Raw genomic sequence first — 16,255 nt, 5'->3', positions numbered from 1 at the left:
AAAAAAAAAACAAAAAAAAAAAAAAAAAAAAAAAAAAAAAAAAAGAGGGGCCGGCCCGGTGGCGCGCTGCTACAGTGCGCCGCTTGCGAGCGCAGCGGCGCTCTCGCCGAGGGTTCGGATCCCACATACAGACCGGTTCCCGCTCACTGGCTGAGCGAGGTGCGGGTGCAGCACCGAGGGTTGCGATCCCGTTGCCGGTCCCGGTCTGGTATGGGCGCGACACTGAGGGTTGCGATCCGTTGTCGGACACGAAAAAAGACAAAAAGGAAAAAAAAAAAAAAAAGAAAAGAATTCAACTCTGCATCCCACAAATATGAACCATCAATTTATGTTTCAACAAAAAAATGAATAACAACAACTAAAGAATGCATTTGACGGGCTTGCTAGTAGACTGGACACAGCCCAAGAAAGACTCAGTGAGCTTGAAGAAACACTGAAATGGAAATGGTAAGACAGAAGAAAAAGGAAAGTAAATGAAAAAGATAAAATGGAATTCCAAGAACTATGAGACAATTACAAAAAAATTAACATACACATACACAAACATATGGGAATACATTTAATAGGAATACCACAAGAAAAAAAACCAGAAGAAATATTTCAATCAATGACGGACATCAAATCACAGATCCAGGAACTCAGAGAAAACAATGTAGGATAAATACCAAAAAAAATCAACATATAGGCATATATTCAATTGGCAGAAAATAAAAGAAAAAGAGAAAATCTTGAAGGAAGTGGGAAAAGAAAACCCTACCTAAAGAGGGCAATAAGAAGTACATCAGACATCTTTTCAAACACAAACAAGAAGAGTGAAATATTTAAAGTGTTGTAAAACTCACTCTTTAACTCTGAATTTTGTATTCAATGAAATTATCCTTCAAAAGTGAAAAAGAAAGATGATTTTCTCAAAGAAACAAACAAAAAAATTGAGAAAACTTGTTGCCAGTAGACCTGAAGAAATGTTAAATATTTCAGAAAGAAAAAATGATGTAGATAAGAAAACTAGGATCTACAAAGAAAGAAAATTACAGTAGCAATAATTAAGACAAATAAGTAATTTTTATTTTTTTTGTTCTTATTGATTTAACATAAAAACATGTTCAAAATAATCACTGAAACAGTGCTTTGGTTTGTTACGGAGTTTGGATGTGTTGTCCCCTCCAAAACTCATGCAGAAATTTGATCTCCAATGTGGCAGTGTTGGAAACTGATTGAGTCATGGGGGTGTATCCCTCATGAATGGATTAATATTCTCCCTGGGGAAGGGAGGATTAATGAGTGAGTTCCCACAAGAGCTTATTGTTTATAGGACCTTGGCACCTCCTCTCTCTCTCTTGCTTCCTCTTGCCATGTGATTTGCTTGTACTTGCCGGCTACCTGCCACTTTCTGCCACGAGTAAAAGCAGCCTGAGGCCCATGCCAGATGCAGCTCTCCCAGAATCATAAGCCAAATATACCTCTTTTCTTTATAAATTACCCAGTCTCAGGTGTTTCTGTTATAGCAACACAATAACGGACTAAAACAGTTTGGTAAGCATAATCTATGGATAAGTAAAATGAATGGCAGCAGTGTTATAAGGGACAAGAGGGAGGAATACGGAATTCTCTTGCATAACCCACGAACTGCTATGGTGTTCTTTATAAGAGTAGAATTAGCTGTAAATTTATATTGCAAATTCAAGGGTAACCACTTGAAAAATAATTAAGGCAGTATAAATGATACGTCGAGAGAAGAAAATAATGGAATCAGATAAAATTGCTCAATTAAAACTAGAATAGCAGAAGAACTGGAAGAAAATCAAGAACAAGGATTGATTGATTAATGAAATAATTAATCCAAAGACATCATTAATCACTTTAAACATCAAAGGTTGATATACACCAAATAAAAGACAAACACTGCCAGTGTATAAAAGATAAGCGTCAACTACACGTTGCTACAAGAAACCCACTTTAAAATAAAGACGTAGAGTGAAATGATGGAGAAGATACACTATGCTAACAGTAATCAAAACAAAGCAGAAGTGGCTATATTAATTTCAGACAGAGCAGACCTCAGGACAAGGAAAGTTTATCAGGGATAAAGAGGGGCATCACATAAAAAAGACATTAACAATACTTAATTCACATGCACATAACAAGACAGTCTCAAAATACATGAAACAAAAGCTAACAGAACTGCAAGAGAAGCAGAGGGATCCACTATTTTAGTTAGAGAATTTAAAACCACCCTATCAGTAATGAACAGATCTGGCAGGAACAAAATCAGTAAGGATACAGTTAAACTGAAGAGCACCATCAATCAAATGGATTAATCAACATCTACAGAATACTTCACTCATCAACTACAGATACATATTCTTCTCAAGTTCACCTGCAACATCCACTAAGAAGATTTCTGGGACATGAAGCACACCTTAACAAATTTAGAAGGGCATTATCTTGATAACAAAGACAGGCAAATATACTGCAAGAAAAAAAATACTTCTTAAGAATATAGATACACGACAATCAACAAAATACTAGCAGCCAAATTCGGTAGAAAATGTGAAGTATGAAATACTATGACCAAATGAAATTTATCCCAAGATTGTAAGGATGGTTAAATATATGAATCAATTTTTAATATACCACATAAATACAATAAAGGAAATAATCACATGACCAACTCTGTTGATCCAGAAAAATCATCTGAACAAATTTCAACACCTTTTCATGAAAAAAGTTAATAAATTAGAAATATAAGGAAATTTTCTCAATAGAATAAAGACCCTATATGAAAAACCTACAGCACACACCACTCAATCATGAAAGACTGAAAGCTTTTCCTATGGCAGGAATACAACATGCCTGCTCTTACACTTTCATTTGTTCAATTGTTCTGGGACATGAAGCACACTTTCACAAATTTAAAAGAATGGAAATCATACAAAATATATTCTCAGATTACAATGGAATTAAGCTATAAATTTGTAAAGGGGAACAGGAGAATTAAACAAGAAAAGGAAAAATAAAACTAATCCAAAAAAGAAAGGAAGAAGTAAAAACTATCTTATCAGTAAATGACATTATCTTATATCAAGAAATTTCTAAACAACTCAAAGAAATTCAACAAAATTATAGGATACAGAAATCAAAACACAAAGATCAGCTGTATTTCTATATACTAGCAATGAATATCCCAAAAGGAAATTAACAATTCCACCTCCAGTAACAACAAAAGAGACGAAATACTTAGGAATAACCTAACCAAGAGGTAAAGAATATTGAAAGAAATGAGTAAGACCTAAGCAAATGAAAAGGCATCCCATGTTCAAGGACTGTAAGACCTAATACTGTTAAAATGGTAATATTACCCACAAAGTAATCTACAGATTTAATGCAATCCCTTCCAATATTGTAATGATCTTCCCCCCGCCCCAGAACTGGAAAAACCCAGTTTAAAATTTATGTCAATTACCATAGGACCCAGATGTCTACAACAACTTTGTAAAAGAAGAAAGTCTGATGACTCACATTCACAATGTTAAACTTACTACAAAGCTAAAGTAATCAGAACAGCATGGTACTGGCCTAAGGACACACATAAACACCAGAAGAACAGAAATAAACCCGCATATCTTTTGGTCAACTGATTTTCCACAAGATGCCAAGACCATTCAATGTAGTAAGAACATTCTTCAAACACAGTGTTGGGAAAACTGGATAGTCACATGAAAAAGAATGAAGTTGGACACTTACCTAACTTCATATACAACACCCCCCCCCCCAAATGGGTTAAAAACCTAAAATTAAGAACTATAAATGTATAAAATTCTTAGACAACAAAAAAAGAGCAAATAATTTTTATGCTTTGTTTGGCAATGGTTTCTACATATTGGTCAAAAAAAGCAGAGTCAATGAAAGCAAAAATAGATAAAACTGGACTTCCTCAAAATTAAAAGTCAAGAACAAAAAATAAATAACCCAACTCAAAAATGGGGTAAAGACCTGAACATATATTCTTTCAAGGAAAATATACAAGTGGCAAATAAATAAGCACATGAGAAAATGCTCAATATCACTCCATTCAGTCATTAGGGAAATACAAATGAAAAGTACAATGATAGGTATATACCACACTCACTAGAATGGCTATTATCAAAAACTGAGAAAATAATTATTGTGGGAAAGAACGTGGAGAAATTGGAATCTGTATAAATTAATGGTAGGTGTGTAAAATGGTGAAGCTATTTTGAGGATCCTCAAAAAGTTAAAACACTTATTTACCATATCCATAACCCAGCATATACATTCCTAGGCATATAAGCAATGAGAACAGGGACTCAGAAAGATATTTGTGTTCAAAGCTCTGTTCAGAGCAATGCTATCCATAATAGCTAAAAGGTAGAAACAATGCAAAGTGCCCTCCAACAGATCACTGTACAACAGAATATTATTCGATTTAAAAATGAATCAAGTTCTAACACATGCTGTAACATGAACCATGAAAACATTATGCTAAGCTAAACAAAACAGACATAAAATAACCAACTTTGTATGATTCCATTTATATGAGGTACCTAAGATAGGCAAATTTATAGAAAAGAAATGTACATTAGAGGTTACCGAATACTGAAAAGTTGAAAAAAATGGGGGTTATTGCTTAAAAGAATTTGTTTGGGGTAATAAAAAAAATCTGGAAATATGTAGTGGTGATTATTGCACACTATTGTGAATATACTTAATGCCACTGAATTGTCTACTTAAAAGATGTTAAAATGGTTAATTTTTGTTATATATAATTTATACATATTACCACAATAAAAAAAATTGTTAAAAAAAAATTAGTGATGGTATCTTGCAAAAAAGCCCAAATTTAGGTTAAGTGAAACATGTTAAATAAAATTCTCCTAGACATCAAGGGTTTAAGTAAACAAGAAAAAGACTTCATACTTGAGTTCTGGGATAAATTTTCTTCAAAATTAATTCACTTCTGCCTAAAAAATAAGGTCACACTTCTCCAAATTAAAAAGAAAAAAAGTCACTTACTTGCTGGGACAGTGCAATAGTAAGTCAATGATGAACATATGCCAGTCTTTTTCTTTACTAAGTGCATCCAAGGCTGTCGGAATTAAAGCAAAACATAATGTCATCACTTCCAATGCTTCACAGCAAACCTGTTCATCTTCCACCTCCGGTTCTTTTCTTGCACTAGCGGTCTGAAAAATTATAATCAGGAGCAAATTACCTAGAGATATACTAAAGAAAGAATTCACAAACCTAGATAACACTTAAAATTACCTACTCTCAAAAGAACATTTGGCCTAAGACTCTTCACATGCAGCTACAGAAGCCCTTTGGAATATATCCCCAGCAGTTCAGGAAAGGTGTGAAAGACTTTTGCAACCTTAAGTATACCCAAGTATTTAGCTAATAAGTTTTAATCTGCCTATATCCATCAAAATATAATCAATACATATGTCTGAAACAGAGTAAGCATTAAAATATTATAAAAAGGGAAGCTGTACAATGTAATTACCCACTTTCTCTTTTTAAATATACAGAAGTGACTACCAAGGGCAGGTAAATATAATAGAAAATTAGAGAGCTAAACACAGTCTCTTTTCCACAAATAATTTCCTTCACCTACCAGAGGGATAGGGTAATACATAAATAGTGGACTTTTCTTGCTTTTCAGTGTTCTAAAAGAACCAATTAAAATACCTAAATGCCATGATTACCAATAACCAAAAATTTATATAGAACAAAAAGACAAAGAAAAAAAATTACTAAAGAGAACTGGAAAAGACAGATTCATTATAGTATAACTATACTCAATTCAATGAGAAGTTTACAAAAATAATTTCAGAAGAAAGCTGCCTTATGGCAAGATCCTGAAGAATTTTATTTTCAAAATAAAATTGAATATATTCTTGTTTTATCTGTAGGTAGTAGTTAATTTTAAACAATTAGATACAAGTGGCTTGGTCTTTAAAGATGGTAGATCTGATGAAAATTTAGTCATATATACAATTAAGCAAACTTTACTTAAAAATAATATATTTATGTAGCAATTCTTACCATCTCATAAATTCTTACCATCTCTAATCACACAAATATCAGGCATATATCTTGAAGCCTGCAAGAAAATGAGTAATGGAAAGTGCTGACAGAATATTATAGTGAAATAATCAGAAAAACACAATGTTTCTCTTTGTGAAAGTAGTGGAAGAAATGGCTGTAAAAGAAAGAAATATGCCTCAGACTGCCTTTAAGGTCCAAAGTGGCATTGGCCCGTTTTTATTGTATCTTAGTAACAAGTTATATATATGACTTACCATAAGAAGGGAAGACATGTTTAACAGCAATACCCACAAAGTATGCTTTATGTTAAGATCTGATACAGCTCTACACTAGTTTTCATAAATACTTTTAAACACACAAAAAACACAGATTACGCAGCCATTCTACTCACAGACATTTATCTAAGAGATACAAAAAAATATATTCACAGAAGCAATCTGATCTGTTGATAAATTTCATAACAGCTTTATTCCCAACAGTCAAAAACTAGTAATAACTGAAATGTCCATCAACAGATGAATGGATTAAAAACATCTGAATTAACCATAAAATGGAATATTACTCTAAGTGGAAGAAACTACAGACATAACACAACCTGGGTAACAAACACAAGAGTACAAAGTATGATTCCACTTATGTAAAATTTAAGAAAATAAATACTATTCTACACTGACAAAAAGCAGATCAGTTGTTGCTGGGGGCAGGGGCAGAAAGAAGTATATAGTGCACAGGGTCACAAGAAAACTTCTAAGGCCAACAGACATATTCTGTTCCTGGACTGTATCAGTAGTTTAAACATCTATCAAAACTTAATTTGATCTAATTTATGTAATGTAAATTACCACTCAAAAAAAAAACTTGTTTAGAAAAATTTTAAAGTAATTTTGAAAGCATTAATATTAATAATACCAGACTAAATATAACTTTATGAAACTTTAGGTAAATTAAGATAGAGACTGAAATGTTGTCTCAGAATATTTAACATCAAATTGGGATAAGCTTTATTTATGAGTAATTAGAAACCATGGAGGATCCCACAGCTTCCAAAGTTTAACACTAACCTCATCAGATATTTGCTGAGCAAGACGTAGCGATACATTTCTAAGCATGCACTCAGATGAAGGATTAGGAATGCTCTGAAGGGCATTTTGTAGCACTACTGCTTGATCATGAGTAACTTGGTTAATCTGAAAAAAGTTAATCGTTTTACTTCAAGTAAAAAACTTGTAAATAACTATATTCCAAAAATGTGTACATAACAAAGACCCAATCATTTGTTCCTAAACCGTCACCACCTCAGGATGTTATGCTTTCATATATCCCATGTAGAAATTATGGCAGTGTGTATAAAAAGCATTTCAGATTGCCAACACTGTAGACTTTCTCTTTTAGTTGCCTTTCACAGTGACAATACTTCTCTGCAAACTCCAATTATAGATGAGTTTTATATTGTTTCTAAAACTGGGTTCACTTTCAATGTAGGGGATAAATGACACAATCTTTTCTTTTTAACCCGTACACTCATAAAAGACGGAACTCTGAACAAACATTTTACATGATGCTGTGCAGATCCTTCTCCTAGTCTCTCCCCTTTAAACAGATGACTATGCCTACCATGATATGGTAGAGAAAATGGAGGTCCCAACTAAATAGTTCTTCTATTTCTTCAGTACACTGCACTACCTTCCACTTCAGTTAAGAAACTAAGAAACATTTTGTGCTACATAAAAAGCAAATGTAGCAGCAGTGGTAAAAGTACAGTTTCAGGGCCGGCCCGGTGGCACATACGGTAGAGTGCGGCGCTTGGGAGCGCGGCAGCGCTCCCACCGAGGGTTCGGATCACATATAGAGACCGGTCCGCTCACTGGTTGAGCGCAGTGCGGACGTGACGCCGAGGGTTGCGATCCCGTTACCGGTCACAAAAAAAGACAAAAAGGAAAAAAAAAAAAAGTACAGTTTCAGTGTTAGCCTGTTTCACTGAGATTTTATCTCAGTTCATTGTTACTATATAGGACCAAGCTACTTGATCACTTTAGGTCTTAATTTTCACTTACAAAACAGGAAGTAATAGTAGTGACCCACTGAATATGGTCATCTAAGTGACTACATGAAATAAACCATGGTGACAGCACAGAAGAGCCCCAATATGTTTTCACCATTATTTACCAGTAAACTAATTTGAATGCAGACAGAAACTATGTAAGCTTGGCTTTACACTGCATCTATAGCAATATCTGGCATATTGTAGATGCACAGCTGATATCTGTTGAATGAATAAAAAGTTATATATAATGTTTTAAAATTGCTACTTCAATTTAACTAATCCAATTAGTTTATTTTTATTTATTTATTTTTTTTGTCTTTTGTCTTTTTTTCCTTGTCCGGCAACGGCCCGCAACCCTCAGTGTTGCCCCCGCACCGGACCAGGGACCGGCAACGGGATTGCAAACCTCGGTGTTGCTCCCGCGCCTCGCTCAGCCAGTGAGCGGGAACCGGTCTGTATGTGGGATCCGAACCCTCGGGCGGGAGCGCCGCCGCGCTTCCCAAGCGGCGCACTATCCAGTGCGCCACTGGGCCGGCCCCAATTAGTTTATTTTTTAAGTCAGCAAAGTCTTGTGACACTTGTTCTTACACTGAAACTGTCTTATGTTCACCATTTTCCAATTCAACTCAACAAACTGAGATGAAGTCTTAAGAATGTTCTGAATTACAAAAATAACTGCTTTTCCTACAGCACTGTGAGAGCCAAATACTCTCTATTCAAAAACTCTTCTAAAGTCTCATGCAAAAGGAATTATGTTAAATGAAATATAACAGAATGTACTTCATTAAGCTCCTATAGGAAAGATCATTATAAGAATCTACCTGTTTTTATGTAAATATGCCTGGAACCCACAATACAAAGCAATTAAACTTACTCAGGAAGGGTCTGAGCTTTGTAAATTCCTATTCTAAATGTGCATGTTCGAAACCTCTACTTCTATTCTTTAACCCTTAATGGAAAATTTCAAAAATTTATAATTATAGAGAATACAATAAAGCTTTTATTACTCAGTATCTCACTTTAATAATTATTAGAAAAAGGCTAAACTTGTTCCACTGACTCCCCTACTCCCTATATCTACTCCTACGACCCCAGTTTTATTTTGAAGTAAATCCCCTTTTCTTTTATATAATACTAACTTTCACATCCAAAATAAAATTAATTTAAATAAGTAAACTCAATTTCAGTTAGGACTGAACTTTTGCATCAAATCTAAGCATATCTTGAGAACTGTTGATTACATGTGTCAGAGATGACAGCAAAACAAAGTTGTCATGGTGGGAAGAGTTACTGGCAGCATGCCAATTACATCGTTTCCTTTGCAATGACCTGTCTTTCTATTTCTTTCAGGTATGACTTAACAAAATATTTAGGTAAATTAATGTAGTCACTAGCCAATATTACTCTTTTAAACAAACATAACTTATTAGAAGAAAACCTCTATTCTACATTTCAAATCAAGTTTGCACCTCCTTCTGAAGGGTCACTGAGTTTATCTTTAAAAATCAAACACTAAAAATAAAACTTGTTTCAAAAGATTTCTTAGCATTTATTACCGGTGTTATAGGGTCTGCACCATCTGCAACTGGCTGACAAGCTTCTGCTACAGCTCGAACATGGCCATAGCCAATGGCAGTTAACAACAGTTTGGCTATTTTAAGAGCATTGAAGTAAACACCCTTTCGAGTTTCTGTATCTGTATTTGGTAAGAAGTTACTTCTTATTAGCATACTCAGTACAAGGTGTAAGCCACCACTTTTCAAGAAGTGAAACTGAAAGTCAGTGGAACGATCAGCCAGAGATATACCAGCAGGCATTAACAAGGCATAAACCACTTGAAAAACCAAAGAGAAGACTATGTTAAAAAGTATTTAAGAAAATAACTTAGTAACATTTATTTCTTCTTTCATCATTGCTAAGAAATTCTTGACTATTTAAAAAAATTTCTTTACAATCTTATATATGTTCCTAATATTCCTCTATAATGTAAAAATTATATTTTTATAAAGAAAAAACCAACCTCTGTTAGGTACAGAACTTGAGAGGCAGAAGGACCAAAGAAAAGTGAGTTAAGAGATGGATCAAGGTTACTTTCTCCAAGTTTTGCATAGTCCAAACAAATAGCTCTTAATTTTTGTATAGTTGTGCTATCTGTAAAGAAAAAAGACACAGCATAATGTAAAATATAATTCATGTGTTCTTTATTTCACATTTGATACGCTGAAGGGAATTACCTTAAACACAAATTAATTCCAATAAATATCAATTAGGCTGAGCTATAAGATCAAATGTTACAATAACCAGACCCGAACTAATGAATGATCAACAAGGGCTCTTTAATCAATAACCCAAAATATGAAGGGAACAGTTTCCTATCCAGAAACCTCAAATCAACATGTAACCCTTCATCTACTGAAGACAGAAAAAAAAAAAAAAAAAAAAAAAAAATACACTACACTGAAAAAGAAATTAGTTCTTCTTGAAATACATAGTACACAAGCACCTCCCACTTAACATTCAATAATAAAAAGACAAATAACCCAAATTTAAAATGAGAAAGAGATGTGACTAAAACTAATTCCTAAGAAGTTATACAAATGGCTAGGGAGGACATGAAAAACTGCTCAACATCATTAGCCACCAAGGAAATACAGTTCAAAACCACACAGAGATACTACTTCAACACAACTAGCATGGGATAATCGAATCAAAAAAACAGTTAATATGTGTTGGTGAAGATGTGGAGAAATTGGAATCCTTGTATGTACTTATTTGTAGGAATATAAAATGGTACAGCCACTTTGGAAAAGAATGGCAGTTAACCAACAAGTCAAACATAGAGTTACCATATCACCCAGCAATTCCTCTCCCAGATATAAAGCTAAGAGAATGCAAGCATAAGTCCACACCAAAATTTGTATACAAATGTTCATAGAGGTATTATTCATAACAGTCCAAAAGTGCAAACAACCCAAGTGTCCATCAACAAATGAATGGATAGATAAAATGTGGTATATACAAGCAAAGAAATATTCAGCCTTAAAAAGAAAGAAAATTCTGACACATGCTACAAGATGGATGAACCTTGAGGACACTATGCGAAATGAAATCAACCAGCCACAAAAAGACAATTACTAATGACTACATTTATGTGAGGTAGAGTGGCAGCACTCACAGAAACAGAAAGTAGAATCATGGTTGCCAAGGCTGGTGTGGAGGGAGAAATGGGGAGCTGTTTTTACCAGGTACAAAGTTTTAGTCTTGCAAGATGAAAATATTCTAGAGACTGGTTAACAACAATGTGAATGAATACACTTACCACCACTGGACTGTACACTTTAAACTAGTTAAGATGGTAAATTTTATGAGTACTTTACTACAATTTTTTTAAAGTGCATTACCTGATTATAGCGATCAGAAAGCATATAAAGCCCAATTTGAGAGACAGCAAATAAAAACTGGTCTGTTCTTTTTAAAAATGTCAATGTAAATTAAAGACGTTACAACATCTGATTTCGATAACATTTTCTGTGGTTATGTAAGAGAAATGTTCTTGTTCTCAGGAGACATGCTTAGATACTTAGGTAAAAAAGATATTTAGGTCAAAATGCATAATAGGTATCTACACCTCACTCTCCAAATGTTAAAACAAAATTATACAGTGTATGACACAGTAAATGTGACAAATGCTAACAATTATTTGCAACTGATTTGATTAGAGGGAACATAAACTTTGAACCCTAACTAAGCAATGTTATTCCTCCCCTGAAAAATTCCATATTCTCATCAGCAGAACTGTATCATGAAAAGAAAGGACTAAACTTTTATAGTTTGAATTTAATTAATAAAATTTTTTGGAAATTCTTCTCTTACATGAGTACCTACATAATATCCTTGAATTTACTTGCCTCTTGAATCACAAAGCCTAAAATACTGCAAAAAAAGTTTTCCAATATTCATTCTCTAAAGAACATTAATGGAGTAACCGATGAAACTTAAATAAGGACAGTTGATTTGATTGTAGAAATACATCAATATTACCTCTCTGGTTTAGATGTTTACATTGTTGTTATGTAGGTGAATGTCCTCACTTTAAAGAAACACACATTACAGTATTTGGGGAGTAGAAGGACATCAAACCAATAAATTCTTATATAATTTAAGGAAGAAAAAATATTTGTATTGTATTTCTTTTTAGTCTAGCTTTGTGATTACCTCAATAATAATACATGCATGATTTGCTGAACACGACGTGGCAGAAAACAAATATCCTAAAATATCAGCAACACCATAAATTATTCATAAAATAAAAACAGAACCCACAAAGAGTCAATTAAAGATTTAGACCAACAAAATGTCCCCCCAAACCAGAACAGAGTAAGAGAATCAAAACATTAAAAATATTTAGATTTACTAAACTGATCACCATGTTCAAAAGCATAAAAATTTTTCAAAAGCACAAAGCAATGAGAAGAACATGGGCAAAGCAAAAATACAAATCTCCCGCAATTCAAGAAAAATCAGTCACTCAAATGACAAGTACTGTTGAGTACCCAGTATATAAAACAAACAAAATCAGGGCCGGCCCCGGTGGCGCACTGCTACAGTGCGCCGCTTGGGATTCGGATCCCACATACAGACCGGTTCCCGCTCACTGGCTGAGCGAGGTGTGGGCGCAACACCGAGGGTTGCGATCCCGTTGCCGGTCCCGGTCCGGTAAGGGCGCGACACTGAGGGTTGCGATCCGTTGCCAGACACGAAAAAAGACAAAAAAGGAAAAAAAATAAAAAATAAAAAAATAAAACAAACAAAATGAAACAAACAAAAAACCCACAGGGCAACATCTTATTGTGATATCTCAGAATTTAAGGGTTAAAAAGAAGCTTCCAGAGAGAAAGTAAGTAAAACAAAACTTCAGTTTTCCAACCAGGAAACAACTTCTCAACTTTCAACTCTACTACAAACTAGGACAAGTGAAACACACGCCCACACACGTAAAATAACAAAGAAAGTATCCTGAGATTTCAGGTGCATTCAAATAAGCAATGCCTTTTTTTAAAACAAAATTCTTGTTTCTGTGCACGCATTTTTAGGCCAGTATGCTTCAGCAAAATGAAGAGTGACTTAAGAAAGACCCAAGACCAAGGAGCACCAGAAAATCTGTCACAGGCAAGTTTTATAAAGAAGTCCTAGAACTTCTTTAGAACTGCTATATCAAAGACAATCAGACTAGAACAGGAAGAGAAAACACTCCAAGAGAACATGATATAATATATATAACCATGTGGTAAGTTGTTTTAATAAAATACCTGAGGAAATACAGGAAGATTTCATAATAAACACTACCAAGCAAATGCAAGAGGCAATTTAAAATCTAGTATAATCAGGTATAAGTAATGAGAGATTACAATATATATTTAGACAGTCTTGAAAATGTAAATAAATTTTTTTTAAAGCACGAGATGACCAGACAAGGACATGGAGAAGGTAAAAAATAATTTTTTGTCTACATAAAAGTACATCAATACATTAGACCTAAACTTTACACACAAAAATAACAGTATAAGCTTATTGCTTACAGACAAAATGGTACAAGCAATAATAAAAGCTAAAAGTTAAAAGTGGTTTTTCTTTGAAATAAAAATGGATGAGGATAGATGAGGCAGTAGACTACAGTTCTTCATTATGAGCTCTTAAAGAATGCTGACTTTCTGAACTGAATATAGTATTAGTTCACTAAAAATATTTTATTAAAATTATGTGCTCCAAAATATTTTTCTCATCCATGAAAAAATTTTCATCAGTAATGGTGTGGAAGACACATGATAAGTATTACAACCTACTCCACAAGGTATATCCTATTGGAAAAAGGATTTGTTAAAATATTCCCTTTTGTGTCCATCATGTATTTGTAGCATTTTTCCTCTGGAGAAGGAGATATGAGTGGCTGGACAATTTTCTTACCCGGTGGCATAAGTTTCATAAGCACTCTTGCTCCATCTCTAAGAGCTGGCACATTCAGGCTGCTTCCTAAGTCTGCAACTTGCCAAAGGAAAGATATATATCTAGGATGCAGGGACATTATCTAGAATATACAATGCACAATATAGTTATCTGTAAACTACACCAAAAAAGCTTTTTATTAATCAAAGTTAATCTATTCATTCTCCCCCAAATAAATTTTCTACTGGTCTCACATCTTTGCATACACCACTTATATTCACCCAAATGATCTGTGTTACCTATCTTTTCAGTTTTATAATGCCATCGATTCTTTGTGGAGTATACCAACATTAATAAAGCAAATATAATTTACAGTGCCTAACTTTTTAGAATTGCACACAGAAATGCTAAGGTAGGGAAAAACATAAAACTTTCCCAGGACTAAAGTCTCTGCTGTAGATATAAAAAAAATTGTAACACAGCAATATGCTTGCTCTAAGGGCAGTCGTCCTTGGTGCCACTAAACCTAACTATGGGAAAGTATGCGAACTAAAGGTTCAAGGTTAATGGCTGGGGGGATGTTCCTCATCTAGCCTCAGCTGTTTCTTTGAGTTTCTTGGGGAACTAAGTGTTGCCTTGATAATTATCTCATTGTTCTTTTTTGTAACCACTTATGTTCCTTTTCTGTAACTTTCTTGCCTGGACAATAAAAACAGAGAGAATCCTCCCTCCAGGTTATTCCTGGGGAATTCTTTTCTCTTGAAAGAATTCCTTCTGGGCCTCTCACTGCTCTGGAGAAATGGGCTTTGAGTAACACTTTGCATCTCCATCACCCTGGGAGAGGTGACAATTCTTCACGATGCAAACTTTATACACCATTTATCAAGCTTTCTAAATAATTTTGAGTAGTTTATTTGCAACAGTATTTCTACTGTTTTATGAACTACTCTGTCACATAGTACTCAGATGCTGTTTATACAAAAGGGCCCTCACGCCCTCTGCAGTTAAATTCCTAACCCAATCATTGCAGGGACCCAAATCCCTTTGACACTGAAGTGTCTGGTATAATTGTAAGCCTAACAATTTTTAAGGGGAGGGGGGGAGAAAGGTTAAGAAAGGTAGTTGTTATTTATCTCGATATGAGATACTATGAAGAATCTGAGGACAGAGGATACTTTAAAACCATTCTAAAGGAGAATGATAATACAATAGTATTTTATAGTTGTGTACTTAATAGTATAATTAAATTATAATAGATTAACTATGTAATATTATCATAAATTCAAAAATTAAGCAATCCACTCACAAATTAATAGTTAACTGTATAATTACTTGATATATTGTCCCATCTGTAAAACTGTTAGCTCCTCAGAAGAACCACTCAACACAATTATTTATATTGCCCAAGAGAGTATGCCTTTCATAATGAACTACTTACCACCCCTGGCAAACAACTTTCCACTTCTGGATTGGGACCATCACTGTAGTGATTACAATGGTTTCTAGGAGATCCAGTTGAGGAATCAGAAGAGCTATTGGGACTTGAAGGCATGCTGAAATTTATTTGTGTAAGTCTGGCTGTAACTAGCTGAAAATGATAGTGTATTTAGTAGCACAGACAAGGAAAAACATTTCCAAAAAAATACAAAAATTAGTTATATAAAAAGGCTAAAATATCTTATGCTTTCAATTTAGAAATTTACTAAAAGCACTGTCTGACATTTTCACTTAAAGTGTTGCAGAGGTAATAAACTATTAAGTTCTGTGTCATCTGTCTTTTTCAGGGTTCTAACTCAAACAACAGAGAATCTTAATAGTTAGATTTTTAAAAAACACTTACTGATTGAAAATAACGAAAAAGTAGCCTAAACACTTAACTTTGGGGAATATCTAAAAATTATATGTACTTACTGATTTATCTTTTAAGTTTAATTGTCCAATTAGCTTTCTGTCATCTTCAGAATCTATCAGGTCACCACCCACAAACAGTTCTATTTTTGTATGGGCTACATTGGCTTTAATATGATTGAGAATACATCGCCGTACTGAACCAACTGTATCGTTTGTATGAGACCATATGTCCAAGTCATCAACCTGTCTACCCTGGTTTGGAAACCGAACTATAAGAGAGAGGTGTTTGCCACGAAATGCTCTGAAAAAAAAAAAAATTAAAGTTAAAAATTAAAAAAATGCACAATC

The 16,255-nt window shown here is 34.1% G+C and overlaps 1 protein-coding gene across 1 annotated transcript in view; it reads right to left on the bottom strand.

Moving 5' to 3' along the window:
- LOC103593949 (probable ubiquitin carboxyl-terminal hydrolase FAF-X) overlaps positions 1–16,255 on the bottom strand; it is a gene marked incomplete at its 5' end in the record, with an annotated part of 125,525 nt that overhangs the window by 49,895 nt on the left and 59,375 nt on the right. Inside the window, 8 exon segments of the mRNA XM_008577090.1 lie at positions 5,035–5,233; positions 6,034–6,124; positions 7,131–7,256; positions 9,670–9,947; positions 10,130–10,264; positions 14,078–14,198; positions 15,495–15,644; positions 15,968–16,208. Of these exon segments, the coding sequence (XP_008575312.1) occupies positions 5,035–5,233; positions 6,034–6,124; positions 7,131–7,256; positions 9,670–9,947; positions 10,130–10,264; positions 14,078–14,198; positions 15,495–15,644; positions 15,968–16,208 (1,341 nt within the window).

The sequence above is a fragment of the Galeopterus variegatus genome, unplaced genomic scaffold, assembly GCF_000696425.1.
Source record: "Galeopterus variegatus unplaced genomic scaffold, G_variegatus-3.0.2 Scaffold1448, whole genome shotgun sequence".
Classification (NCBI taxonomy): Eukaryota; Metazoa; Chordata; class Mammalia; order Dermoptera; family Cynocephalidae; genus Galeopterus; species Galeopterus variegatus.
This window is presented reverse-complemented; position numbering and strand designations above follow the sequence as displayed.